Here is a 14,880-nt window from a genome sequence, read left to right as displayed (position 1 = left end):
ATTTGATGATGCGATGCAACTCCGAGTGCTTTTTTGAGGAGTACAAAGTGTTTGAATCGCTCCCAAGACATTAACTGCATCAGACAATGATCATTGTTATGGTGAAAACTTTAGGAGTCATCTATGTAAACGAATCCACTACTATTCATGGGCCCTCCTCTTCCTCTCCTCCACCACCCTTTCCATCATATCTCACCTCCACCTCCTTTGCAATTCAAGAATTACTTACACGTGCATGCATCTGATTTGAAATACAATGGATATCACCAACGGAAATAGTCGGGACGTGGTCGTCAGGGGACAGCGTCATTGCCTGGTTACACAGCATTTGTTTCCAGAGGAAAGAGTGAATGGAGTTACAACAAGGAATGGTAATTAGATGTTAGAGAATGAGTTACTCCACCAGGATGTTCAGATGATGAGCCATCCTGCCATCCCAGTGAGTGTAGTAAGGTTTTGTAGGAGAATGGAGAAAAGGGAGGGTCTGGGTGGGGAGGACAGCCAATAAAAATAACAAAGGAAGATAGATAGGAGGGGGTGGGAAGAAGGAAAATTTAAGGAATTGAGGAAATGGTGTGGGGATGAAAGAGATACCAATTTTAAAGAACGTATCTATAGTAATGACGGGCAGAAAATTTGAAACAAGAACATGAGTAAAGGGAACATCCAAATTAATTGCTTAATTTTTATGTTTTTCCCAGCTTGAGGCTATAAAGTACACCACAAAAATGACTGAGTATGAGAAAGAGATGCCTCATACACCTGATTTTCTGTATTTGTTTTCTCTGTTTGTGCAGTGCTTGTTGTCTTGTTCGTGTCTCTGCGCCGACGGAAGAAGGAGCCGCTCTCAGCTGCCGACGACGAGGAGATACGAGAAAACATCATCGCATACGATGACGAGGGCGGTGGTGAAGAAGACACCGAAGCCTTCGACATAGCGGCACTACGCACTTTGCAGACACCCTCGCGGCCCAATTCTATCCGGCGCCACGACGTGCGACCCGAATTGGCTTCGTCCGTGCCTGGAACGTCGCTTTGTTTGGGCCGCGAATGCCCCGCCACAGTGGACATCGCAGGCTTCATCGCAGGACGCGTACGCCAAGCCGACGATGACCCCTGCGTCCCACCTTTCGACTCGGTGCAAGTTTACGCCTACGAAGGGTGTGGCTCACTCGCCGGTTCCCTCAGCTCTATCGAGTCGTTCGGTGGCTCGGACTCAGACCAGGGATACGATTATTTGACCGAATGGGGACCACGTTTTCAAAGGCTGGCCGACCTATTCGGCTCAGCCGAGCAGGGCTAGCCTTCCAGCCATCCCTTTGTCACTCACGGTCCACAAAACCATCAATCGATGCGTCCGACCACACACGCCTTCCATCCTGTCTTGCGATTTAAGGCAGACGATGGAGGTGTTGTGAGTAGAGCACAGCCAATCTAACTGGTAACTGACGACGATTCTACTTCCAATTACTATTTGTTATATTCCTTTGTTTCCTGAATTGTTAATGCAAGGAATTGTAGAGGGTACGGGAGACATCTTCAGCCAAGTTTCCTGCAAAGCAAAACTCTAAAAAGACAATAACTGCACCATGTTTTGTCCGGTAATCGATGAATTTGACATCAGCTTTGCTTTACATTTGACCGATGTATGAAATGCAAGTTTGTTTGTTTATGTTGTTTTTACGAGTGCAAGATTCAAGTCGCAGTTCTGCTATAATCGCTAAGGAGCTTCTCCCATTTCCGAATGTCAAAATGGTAAAAACAAATGATTGTCACCAGTTATCTAAAGGTTCCTGTCGGATAAGCGAGTCAAACAATGATGCCATAGGTTTACGCATATATGGCATTGGGGACGGACAAGTTACCAGGAAAACCTGGTCTGGAAATGGTAGCCATGGGGATTGGCCAGCTGTTTGGTCAGCCATATCAAGTGGCCAAACCACGGCCATCCACCAGCTTGAGGTTAGTTGTTTCAATCTTTTTCCAATATGTTATTTCTCTCATTCACACTTGTTTTCCTGTCGTAAACCTTATACGAGTACATACTATTTTTAATGGTGCTTCTTAAGTACTTTACAGGGCAGTAAACACCGAAGAAAACAGTAAATACCTTGTGGAGATATGAGGTACCTTCGAGGTTATCACTGAAAAGGTTTACGAGGGTTTTTCCTGCCTTGGTCGTTTGAATGTTAAATAATGTAGGAAAGCCGCACTTCACAGTGAAATGGTATAAGTGTAATCCTTATAAATATTTCAGCGCAACTTCAAGAGTACTATTTACTTTTGACCAAAGTGGTACGTGCATATACCACCCACAGCGGCGCCACGTTTCTGGCACAACAACCAGCGGCTTCGCACCACCTGGGGTCCACTCTCGAAGCCACAATGTCTGATCTTCAGAGCCGACTGTGTCACCTAGATTGTCAACACTAAAGAAAAGTACGAAACCTATTAGCTACCTTCCCCCTGAACCACAATTATTTTAATATATATTTTCCTAACTGAAGTAACATTTCAAATATTGGCCCCAGGCATTCAAAGTGAGGTTTTCCAAAGATCCAAAGAGTCTTCACGTGCCAGTTCTGGTTTTTATCGTTGACGTACGACCACCACTTATGACTATCCCAGTATCCCACAGACCCCTAGGGGGGATGCTGTGCAGCGTAGCACTCGAGTGGGACAGAGAACCAGTGCGCGAAGGTTGTACAGGCCTACCTGGGTTGAGCTTTTAGTTGTCGTTGTTGTCTCTGTCGTTGTCAATATCACGAGTGTTTCATTGAATATTTTCGTTGTTCATGCCAGAGCCGATGGTGCCATGGATGAAATTGTGCCGAAGACCCTCCAGTGGGTGTTTAGCTATAGCCCTGAGGAATAGCCACTTTGCTGTTTTCAAATGCAGTTACTTTCACACTAAATACAATACTTTTGTATTATTTAAAGAACAAAAATAAATTTAGCGTTTTGTACAATTGCATTTGTCATTCATTGTTTTCTGTTTACATTCCGTTAATGTCCGCAAAATTTTACGCGACATATTTTGAACAGTAAGAAGTTACTTAAGTACTGCTTTCACCAAATTCAAAGTATCTATTCGTCATGAGGTAACCCCTTGGACCCCCCCCCCCTCCCCTCCCAAAAAATTTCGTTTTTTTTTTTTTGTTTTTTTTTGTATACAAGATCGAGGCTCATGAAAGAGCAAACATTAATCACGCAAAAAGTCAAACCGACAAATAAAACACAAAATAAGGGGAGCGGTAGACATGATGGGGAGAGAGGGGGAAGGACACAAACACAACATTTGAGAGCAGGGATATCGAGAGAAATGTGAGAGGGAGAGGGCTTGGGGGGAGGGGGGAGATGTATAAAACACATATGAACACTGCAAAGACTTCCAGGAAATAAGTTGGAATTTCAAAAAAGTGTATCTGGGGTGAATTAGCAGGGGTAGAAAAGATCAAGGTTTTGGATGGGGGAAGATAAGAGATGGTGGTGAACAGCTGTTTTAAAGACCTAGAGGGAGGAGTGGGATTGAAGGGAGTGGGGGAGTTTGTTCCAGAGGCGGGAGAAAAGGGGAATGAAAGAGTGAAGGTGAGCAGAGAGCCTAGATTTTGGCAGTTTAACCATGAGAGGGAGGCTGGCAGATCTTGTGCGACCTGTTGCAATATTAGGGGGACAGAGCACAGAGAGAGCTGGGGGAGCAAGGCCGGTGAGGAGTCGGGAGAAGACAAAGACCACCAACCTGCCTGCGGTAAGTGAGTGAAAGGCCCTCGGAGTTAGCTTCATTGCAGGAGATTCCAATGATTCTGAAAGCTTTGGTTTCAACAGCGTGAAGCCAAGCTAGGTGTGAGGCAGGAGCACCGGCCCAGACGGGGGAACGGTATTCCATTGAGCTGCAGATGAAAGCCTTGTATGTGGTGAGGAGCTCAGGTGTGCCAAGGAAGGACTTCGCACGACGGAGGATGCCCGGTCGGCAACTGGCTTTGGAGGCCAGCTTGGAAATGTCGTTTTCACCAGGAAAGATCATGGCAGATAGTGAGACCCAAAAGCTTGAGGGACAGAACTTCTTGGAGAGGATTGTTGAGAAAGTAGATGGGAGGGTTTTCCAGTCGGTCTTTTCGGAGAGACATAGTAAGAGTGTGAGATTTGTCACGATTGAAAGACATGTTCCACTTGTTTGACCAGTCTGTGATTTTGTCCAGGTCTGCAGAGAGTGAGGAGGCTGCAAACTACCGATCTGAGGGATGAGGAATGGAGCGGCAGATAGTGGAGTCATCAGCAAAGAGATAGAGAGGATTTTCCAGAGAGTCGGAGAGATCATTGATGAAGACCAGAAATAGCACAGGGCCCAGAACACTACCTTGGGGAACTCCAGCCAGAACAGGGAGGGGAGATGAGAGAAATCCATTCAGGGCCACACGTTGCCTACGACCAGAGAGGAAGTCCGCAAGCCATGAGTGGAGATTTCCATGGATACCATAGGAGGAGAGTTTGGTGAGCAGATGTGGGTGCCAGACCGTATCGAAGGCATGTGATATGTCAAGGGAGACAGCTCTGATTTCCTGTTTGGCATTGAGGACCTTCATCCATTGTTGAGACAGCAGAAGCAGTCTGAATTGGTCTGAATCCAACTTGATGATCAGAGATCAAGCCATTGGAGAAGAGGAATGATTTGATATCCGAAGCAATGATGGATTCCATGTATTTGCTGAAAATTTGGAGCAGGCTGATTGGTCTGTAGTTGCAAGGATCTGTTTTTGCACATTTTTTGTGTAAAGCGGTAATGTTTGCTGATTTCCAGGATGCTGGCAGATGACCTTGAGCAAAAGAGAGGGTGAAAAGAACAGAGAGAGGGTGAGATAGAGCGGCAGAGCAGGATTTTAGGACCCGTGGGCTGATGCCGTCTGGTCCAGTTGCAGAATCAGAGTCGACGTTTGACAAAAACTTCTCCACCTTGTCAGGAGAGAAGGACACAGAGTGCAGGAGCAGTTGGGTTCGACTGGGAAAGGTGGGAACAGAGAGAGATGGGTTTGGGACACAAGATTTTGAGGCGAACACAGAGTTGAGGCATTCAGCTTTGTCACATGCGGTGTCAACTGTGTAGCCATTTGAGGTAAGGGAGGGGATGGAGGGGGAACAAACACCAGAAACGGATTTGACCAGACGCCACCAGGATTTGGAAGAGGGAGACAGATATGAGAGTTCGGTCCTGAGAACGGAGATATATTGTTTACTGGCACTCCTGAGGGTAGACACACACTTGTTCTGAGCTTGGTGGAAGGAACTGAGATTGCCTTCAGTTGGATTAGACTTCCAAGAGGCAAAGGCAAGTTGTTTCAGGGCAACTGCCTCACCACAAGATTCAGTGTACCATGGACGGGAGGAAGGGTAAGACAACTGAAGACGAGATGGGATAAATCTGTATTTCATTGAATAATTATTGGTCTATGATTGGCTATGAAATACACATTTGATATCACGTATACGTTTCAGCCAGTTGTGAGGGAGGCACTGGTACCACAACATAAATTATTGCCAAAATTCACATTTTCCATTTTGGGGGGACAGAGTGAGAAAATAAATATTTTAATAATGATCAGATCTAATAATACTCGGTTTTTGCTTGAAGCAGTAAAAAGCAAAAGGAGAAACAAATCATAAACCAAGTGTATGTGCTTGATCAAAATGCCCAAATATGGGTAAAAGGACCTGAGGATATAAGATGGTATATGGAGCTCTGGATCTGTATCTAGAAGCTAAGAGGAAGAAGTTGGTGCAGAGTACTGGGATGTAAAGGTGGACGCTGCAGATTCCACATGGTTTGAACGATTAAAAGGACACCTTAGTGTGACGCGGGAAGAATTGAGCAAGACACAGGATGGTGGTTGATACTTGCTGTATTCGAATATGCAGGTAATGAAAGAACCCTAAAGGATACAAAAGCACAATTCAGCAAAGATACATTGCAGGTAGCAGATTAAATACCTCAATCAATGGATGAAATAATGGTTCAATGTTTTTTTTTGTTTGTTTTTTTGTATACTGAATCGAGGCTCGTGAAAGAGCTGACATTTATTTCACAAACAAATCAACCAGACAAACAAAATATAGAAAAAGAGGGAGCGGAAGACAAGAGAAGGGGAAGCACACAAACACTTGAGGGCACACAACATTTAAGAGCAGGGAGATGTGTGGGAGGGAGAGGGCTTGGGGGGAGGGGGTGGCAGAAGTATAAAACACAAGGCCACCAAGGACTTCCAGGACAGAAGTTGGTATTTCAAAAAAGTGGATTTGGGGTGAAATTAGCGGGGGTAGAAAAGATCAAGGTTTTGGATGGGGGAAGATAAGAGATGGTGGTGAACAGCTGTTTTAAAGACCTGGAGGGAGGAGTGGGATTGAAGGGAGTGGGGGAGTTTGTTCCAGAGGAGGGAGAAAAGAGGAGTGAAGGTGAGCAGAGTCTTGATTTTGGCAGTTTAACCATAAGAGGGTTGCAGGCAGATCTTGTGTGACCTGTAGGAATATTTGCTGGACAGAGCCCAGAAAGAGCTGGGGGGGGCAAGGCCAGAGAGGAGTCGGTCGAAGACGGAAAGACCACCAACCTGGTGGTCTTTTTTGTCCAATAAATACATCGAGTATGCAACCACAGGTGCATCCAAATACAAGTCCGACAGGCTAGACGAATGTGCAACCATGAGATACATCAGGGGCAGACAATGTGTACATACTATCGCAAGACGTGCTCCAAGTCACACCTGGACAACCAAACTCCTTTCTTTACTAACATCAACCAACAAATTCAGTAACAGAACATGAGGTTTGTTTAATTAGTTAATGGTATCAAATCAACACGTGTGACTAACCCACACAATCAAACTGGATAACTTGTACTCACACAGATCACATAAATCATGTACGTTTCAGTTCCGTTTACAATTGAATAAACTGCATCGTTAAGACATAACCATATTAGTTTTATCACATTAATGACGTGAGTAATCATTAAGCATCTCGGTATTCCTAAAGGAACTTACCCCTCAGTGGTGGATCCTCCAGAGGGGGGGGGGGGGGGGGAGAGGTGCAGGGGGTGCGCACCCCCCCCCCCCTCTACAACGCAACGGCATGGATGTGCTGGAGGAATACTCTATGATTGATGACAAGAAGGAAGCGATCACTCAACTGCGGTCAAATGCAGAAACTGAATTCTCTCTGTGGTTCGATGACGCCAAGGCCATGATAGAATCTGTAGGAGGTGACGTCACAATGCCGAGAGTTGTAAAACGACAAATCCATCGTCCAAACACCGCCACCAATACTCCCTTGCTCTTCTACCTCAGAAACGTGTCCATTCCATTTCCCGACCACCTCAGCCAGGAAATGGACACCCGATTCTGTGCTGAACATCGGGAAGGTAGCGATCTGTTTCTGCTGATGCCATCTGCAATAATCGCCGATACCTGCGACATTCCAGCCCTACATCAGAAGCTATTGCGTTGGGAAAACGACATGGAACATCCCACAGGACTGATAAATGGGCTGAGACTGGCAGATGTTTTGGAGAAGGAAGCCCAACAACACGATTCCAAGCACATTCATGGATTGCTTCTGCGCAGCAGATGGAGACGAATTTCCATCCATCAAAGTCCTACTCCATATTGGATGCACCCTTCCTGTCGGCTCCTGTGAGGCCGAACGCTCTTTTTCTTGCCTGCGTCGTCTGAAGACCTACCTGAGAAATTCCATGGGAGAAAGTCGGATGGGATCTCTGGCCCTCATGAACATACACCATGACGTCACCATATCCCCACATGATGTGTGTGACATTTTCATTCAGAAACACAATCGCCGTCTCTTCCAAAACAGCAGAATTTACGATTAATAAAATAATTCACATTCCGCTGTCCTATCTGATCTCTTTTGTGGGGAGAACCCCCTGCCTTGAGCTTCACAACCTTGGCGCATGGCGGTGCCGGGCTTTGTGGGGAGAACCCCCTGCCTTGAGCTTCACAACCTCGGCGCATGGCGGTGCCATGCCAGGCTTTGTGGGGAGAACCTCCTGCCTTGAGCTTCACAACCTTGGCGCATGGCGGTGCCGGGCTTTGTGGGGAGAACCCCCTGCCTTGAGCTTCACAACCTCGGCGCATGGCGGTGCCATGCCAGGCTTTGTGGGGAGAACCTCCTGCCTTGAGCTTCACAACCTTGGCGCATGGCGGTGCCATGCCAGGCTTTGTGGGGAGAACCCCCTGCCTTGAGCTTCACAACCTCGGCGCATGGCGGTGCCATGCCAGGCTTTGTGGGGAGAACCCCCTGCCTTGAGCTTCACAACCTCGGCGCATGGCGGTGCCATGCCAGGCTTTGACCAGCACCTATTAGTATTAAAGGTCCCATGTAATTCAAAAGTTTCTGGTTATTTATATATTAACCTGACCTTCCTAGTGAAGAAATCACCCATGTTTCTTTTTTAAAATCAACAATGGGATAATTAGACCAATATTTTGAACATTTGTAGTGTTTTTCACAACTTGCTATGCCCCGCCCCTCAAAAAAGTGGAGTTCAGCGAACCGCAGGTCACGTGACCGGTGACGTCATCTCCAGAACGAAGTCCATGCCATCTCGATTCGCTATGCTTCGGCCCGCGATCCGTTCCGTGTAATTTGTACGTACTCTACTTTTGATTTGCTTGATCTTGATCTGAGGTATGCTGAGACACATGTGTGTCACGCCTCGCCTCGTTGATAAGCCCGCAAGGTCGCTCCGTGGAGCGGCCTGCACATATTCAACTATGGGTGAATTAAATAATTAACAACTCACGGTCTGAGGTAACTCGGCTAAAAATTATCCGATTTGCACCAAATAAAGTTTATGAATGGTTTCACAGACCCCTACTTCTCACTAAAAGTGGAAACAGAATGTAAATTGGAGTTAAAATAAGTGTTTGATTTGTATCAAGCAAATCCACGTGGAGCGTGCTTGCGAGCGAGCTGCGTTCTGGAGGTGACGTCACATGGATTACGTCATCGGCTCTGAGGTATGGGGCAGAATTTTTAGGGGCGTTCGCAAGTGGTTCGGTTTTCTTTCATTTTTAATGTTTCAGAGTGAATATAACAAAAAATCAATGCCATATTTGAATTCACCATAAAAAGACTCATTTGGATGACATCAAATGCATTTTGAGTGAGAGGCCGTGTCTGTGGACCTTTAAGCTGCTCTATACACCTTAACATGGCGTGTGTTTGGAAACATGGGAATCTTCTGGATTATTTGTAGTTAATTAGTCTAATTAACTCAGGAGATCATAACAATCATTTCGCGAGAAGTACACAAATCAGAAATTCCACATCAGAAACCTCCAGTAGAACTACACAAAAAACATGCCGCACGCACACGCAAAAAAAAAAACACACACACACACACACACACACACACACACACACACACACACCCACAAACACACACACACACACACCTACAAAATTCATCAATTTATAGCAGAAGGAACAGCTGGGAAAGTCGTTTCACCAGTTCCTCCATCTCACCATTAGTCATCGCGAATCTGTTGGACCAGGGAAGAACACAAGGAACTGCAGAAACTTCCCAGAACGCACGAAATGCCGTTTCTGACGATCAATTTTTAAAAATCTCCTGGGGGAGGACCCCCACACCCCCCTTAACCCCACCTAGAGTACCTACATAAAGAGAGTAGCAACATAGGGGGACCAGAAATTTAGGGTCACGTGACTCCAGGTGCCATTTTGTTTCACACGCGATCGCGTATCAATCAACGCCGTACGCAGCTTAAAACGAATTAGTACTGAAAGTTTGGTGATCAAAAAATCTGACAAAATGACGGGATGTTGCGCCTTTGGATGCAGCAATAAATCGGAGAATGGGTACAAGATGTATAGGTTCCCTGCAAATCCACAAAGACGGAAAGTATGGGATAACAAAGTGAGCAGAGTGGGATGGAAACCAACTTCGTCATCGTGTTTGCGCGAGGTAAGCAGTGGTGATATCGGTCCCATGTATTATTATATTGGCGTATGTATCGGTTCGCACGAAAAGGGAGGAGCTTAATCGTATGACGTCATGAAAAACCGCGATGACGCAGTCTCGCAGAACAAGAGCGGAATCTCCATACAGTTCCAGGGGTGTGTGTGTGTGTGTGTATATGTGTGTGTATGTGTATATGTGTGTGGGTGTATATGTGTATATGTGTACGTGTGTGTGTATGTGTGTGTGTGTGTGTGTGTGTGTGTGTGTGTGTGTGTATGTGTATATATGTGTGTGTGTATGTGTATATGTGTGTATTTGTATTATTTAATTATTTACCAAGAAGACAATATCTTTTTTTTTCTTCATTTTGCTTATAAAACTCAATAAGACATACTCGATATAATAGTACATTATTTCCAAAAACACTATTTGTAATCATATTACCCTCAGTCATAAAATGATTTTGCCATGACAATATGTGATCTACCATTGCCTCGACTAAGAATTTTACTTTTCTCGAGCAAATGAACTTGGGGCACCACCTTATGGACCACTTGTTTGAGGCCGAGCACAACCATGGACCCCAATGTTTTGGGATGTCAATGTCCCAGTCGCACACACCCAGTCCCAGTCGCAAGCACCCAGTCCCAGTCCCAGTCGCACACACCCAGTCCCAGTCGCACACACCCAGTCCCAGTCGCACACACCCAGTCCCAGTCGCACGCACCCAGTCCCAATCTCACGCACCCACACCCAGTACCAATCTCACGCACCCAGTCTCACACACACACACACACACACACACACACACACACACACACACACACACACACACACACACACACACACACACACACACACACACACACACACACACACGACGAGTATTTTGTGTTAAATATGTCCCAAAGACCGTCTTTGCAATGCATCAAATCAACTGAGGAACTGTGCAACTGCAAGGCGTGCACGGACGATAAAGGCGTGCACGGACTGGGACATGCACAGAGAGAGAGAGAGAGAGAGAGAGAGAGAGAGAGAGAGAGAGAGAGAGAGAGAGAGAGGAGAGAGGATGATGAGTTGCATAAAGGGGGGGGGGGGGGGGGGAAACGACTTTGCCATACAGCCAAGGTTTGGACCATGTAGATATTAGTTCACTGGCGGTGCGGGAAGCGTGTTCCATGAAGTTCATGAAGTTCATGAAGAACATGAAACATCATGTTCTCCAACTCTCCGGAAAATCCCCTTTATTTGCTGATGACTCCACTATCTGCCGCGACATCCCTCATCCTTCAGACAGACAGTCTCCAGCCTCTTCCCTCTCTTCAGACCTTGGAAAAATATCACAAGCTGGTCAAACACTTTAAATATGTCTTTCAATCCTGACAAATCTCACACTCACTTTCTCTCTCCGAAAGGAACGTCGAGCAAATCTACTTTCTCAACAATCCTCTTGAAGAACTTGAGTCATTCAAACTCCTGTGCCTTCATCATAAATCATGATATTTCTTGGGCAAACTACATTTCTAAGTTGGCCTCCAAAACCAGTCCAAGCCAGTTGGCCTGGTTTGGTTGGCCTCCAAAACCAGTCCAAGCCAGTTGGCCTGGTTTGGTTGGCCTCCAAAACCAGTTGGCCTCCAAAACTGGGCATCGTCCGTCGTGCTAAGTTCGAACTGAACATTCCTATCCACCTTTGAGTGTTACATCAGAGTGTAGATGGCGTGGACGTGAAACGGGCCTGCATCCTGACAGTTAATAAATGTACAACAATCGATCTTACTCTGTCGAATTACATTACACAGTGCGTGAACCATTTCTCCTCGACTTCTTGTAATTGTCAATCACGCCTTCTTCCTCTTCACATTTCTAGGGTGTTGGTATATTAACTCCTAATGAGTTTTATATGATTTTCTGCCTCCCAACACAGCATATCCCATTTGATTGAGGTAAAATTTGCCTTCCTCTTTCTCGGAAGAATGTCTGATCAGAAAGAATGAACAAGGTATCCACAGGCCATCGGGTGTGCTGAAAAAGGTGTACTCATTGCGAAAATGATCCTGCGCCAACCTGATCCGTATCTAGGGCTGATGTCTTACCGTTATACTCCCATTGAGCCTACAGGTTATAGCCCTGCAATAGGTGATGCCTGGTCGGAGGTTGAAGAGAACTATGCCGACCTTGTCCCAGAATCTTCTACCAAACGCAGACAAGATCGACCCTGATATCGTGAAGCTCAACGATGAGATGGCCAAGGAAAGAGATACGAAAGTCAGGTACTCCACCCTGATGGTGTCGCTCAGTTTTGCTTTAAAGTTTGGTTCGGTTTCTTTGTTGTTTTGACATGTGTTCTAGTTTGATACTTCAGAAATAGCTTTTTATTCAACGTTTAGTTTTGCTTTGCTCTGCTTATTAGTAATTGGGATTTTGAATCCTTTCAGGCTTGTTTGTTGGGGGAGATGATGTGGAAGTTCAGCTCATACATATTATGCTACCTCGAACGGCACTCCGTAGAGAGCGTACCTCCACCTGGTTGGCCATATCACTCAATGGTGAAAATCACTTAAAAAATTCTAGTAGCCGGATCCGAATACGGATCTTCATCAAAATCTATAATCATTTCGTCCTTGTCACATACGCTACATCTCTGCCAAATTTCGTCCGAAACCGTCCGCAACTTTTTGAGATATTTTGTTCACAAACAAACAGACAAGAAAACATAACGTCCAGCCACCTTTGGTGGCGGAGGTCATGAGGGCCTGATCACGTGTTGCTGTGACGTATGTATAATAAAGCAAATTCCATCTTGGCTGCTCACTGAATGAGTGTGGCTCAATCATTCCCGGACTTTCGGCTACTGTTGCATGTGCCTTCCTTACTAAGCAGTCCTTACACAATGTTATGGAATATTATTAAACACAATAAACCTCGTTGAGCATATAAACAGTGGCTCGCCGCTCATGCGAAGCACCAGGGTGGTGTGGTGCTGCGCACACACGACTCGATTGCCAGAGAGGTAGGCCACAACGCATTAGTACAACAAAGAGTCTTTATTCAAAGCTCGCACTTCAGCACTGGGCGGGCTCGACCTTAGAGCCCGCATATATGTCCCGAGGCCACGCCTTGCCCCCGGGCATGGCCGATCGGCCGATAGGCGGGGCATGCATTACAGTTCCCCGCCTGGACGTTCGCGCCACCTGCTGGTGCGCGGAATTATTGTCCCTTGTGCCCGCCACACGCGCCCCCCCAGAATTCCCGCGCACCTGAAGGGTGAGATTGCGGGGAAGCCGGATGACCCGGCCGAAATGCCCCCTAGCGATGCGTGCAGGGCTCGGGGGTAGCGGGACGTCGGGGCTGGGGGATGCTGGGGGTTTGACTGCCGTGGGGCGGCCTCGACGCGGAGGCAGAGCTGCTTGCGGGGGGTGGTCCAGATAGAGGTGGGCCGGCTTGAGGTGGTCCACGGAGACACGATCCGGGGCACCGCCGATGTCGATGGTGAAATACTTGTCCCCGGTCTCCAGCACGCGGAAGGGCCCATCGTACGCGGGCCGTAGCGGTGCCCGGTGGGCGTCGTGCCGGACAAAGACGTACTCCGCCGTGCGAAGCTCCGGGGCGACGTGGGAAGACGGGCAACCGTGGTGTGTCGTCGGCACCGGGGCGAACCTCAGGGCGGTCTCCTGCAGGGTGGAGCGCTGTTGTGCCGCGGACCAAGGAGCCATGGATTCGGGGATAAATTCGCCCCGTACCCGCAGTGGTTGCCCGAAGACCAGCTCCCCCAAAGACGCGTGCAGGTCGTCCTTGGGCGCCGTCCTGAGGCCCAGCAGGACCCAGGGGAGTCTGTCGGCCCAGCTGCCATCGCGGAGGCTGGCCCGGAGCGCGGCCTTCATCGAGCGATGAAAGTGCTCGCACAGGCCATTGGCCTGGGGGTGGTAGGCCGTGGTGCGGTGTAGTTTTACGCCGAGCCCTTGCGCCACCGCGCCCCAGAGCTCCGAGGTGAACTGGGAGCCACGGTCGGACGAGATGTCCGAGTGGGCACCGAACCGGGCAACGCAAGTGGCGATGAAGGCGTGCGCCACATCAGCCGCAGACGTCGCCGCCAATGGCACGGCCCCCGGCCATCGTGTGGTGCGGTCCACCATGGTGAGGAGGTGTGTGAACCCTCGCGAGGAGGGCAGAGGTCCCACCAAGTCGACGTGAACGTGGTCGAACCGACGCTCGGGCATCATAAACGGGGCCAACGGGGCCTGGGTGTGGCGGTGGACCTTTGCACGCTGGCACGCGAGGCACGTCCTGGCCCAGTCGCGGACGTCCTTCCTGAGGCCATGCCAGACGAACTTCGCCGTGACGAGCTTCTGGGAGGCCTTCGTGCCCGGGTGGGACAGGCCGTGGATGGCGTCAAACACTGGGCGCTGCCAGCCAGCGGGCACGATGGGGCGAGGCCAGCCGAGGGAGACGTCGCACAGGAGGGCCACACCCGCGGCGTCGAACGGCACCTCGGTGACGCGGAGGCCCGTGATAACGGTCCGCAAGGCCTGGATGCCGGGTCGGCGGTCTGGTCCTCTGCTATCTGGGCATAGTCGATCCCGAGGTGGATCGCGTGCGCGACGGACCGGGAAAGGCAATCCGCCACTGGGTTGTCTTTACCCGCCACGTGACGGATGTCCGTCGTATACTCGGACACGGCAGAGAGGTGACGCTGCTGCTGTGCCGACCATGGCTCGGCGACCTTGGCCATCGCGAACACAAGGGGCTTGTGGTCGACGAAAGCCGTGAACGGGCGGCCCTCCAGCAGATGGTGGAAGTGTCGGACCGCCAGGTGGAGCCCGAGCAGCTCACGGTCAAAGGTGCTATAGCGGCGTTCGTGCGGGCGAAGCTGCCGGCTAAAAAATGCCAGCGGA

At 48.4% G+C, this 14,880-nt stretch overlaps 1 protein-coding gene across 1 annotated transcript in view; it reads left to right on the top strand.

Annotated features, from left to right (window-relative positions):
- LOC137434506 (cadherin-11) overlaps nucleotides 1-2,969 on the top strand; it is an 86,326-nt gene extending 83,357 nt beyond the window's left edge. The window contains exon 11 of the mRNA XM_068127596.2: nucleotides 798-2,969. Within this exon, the coding sequence (XP_067983697.2) occupies nucleotides 798-1,303 (506 nt within the window). The 3' untranslated portion in view covers nucleotides 1,304-2,969. The remainder of the gene's footprint in view (nucleotides 1-797) is intronic.
- The last annotated feature ends 11,911 nt before the right edge of the window (nucleotides 2,970-14,880 follow it).

This window comes from Myxine glutinosa, chromosome 10 (genome assembly GCF_964187855.1).
Source record: "Myxine glutinosa chromosome 10, kmMyxGlut1.1, whole genome shotgun sequence".
NCBI classification, from domain to species: domain Eukaryota; kingdom Metazoa; phylum Chordata; class Myxini; order Myxiniformes; family Myxinidae; genus Myxine; species Myxine glutinosa.
The sequence above is the reverse complement of the archived record's forward strand: the minus strand, read 5'-3'. Positions and strand labels throughout refer to the sequence as shown.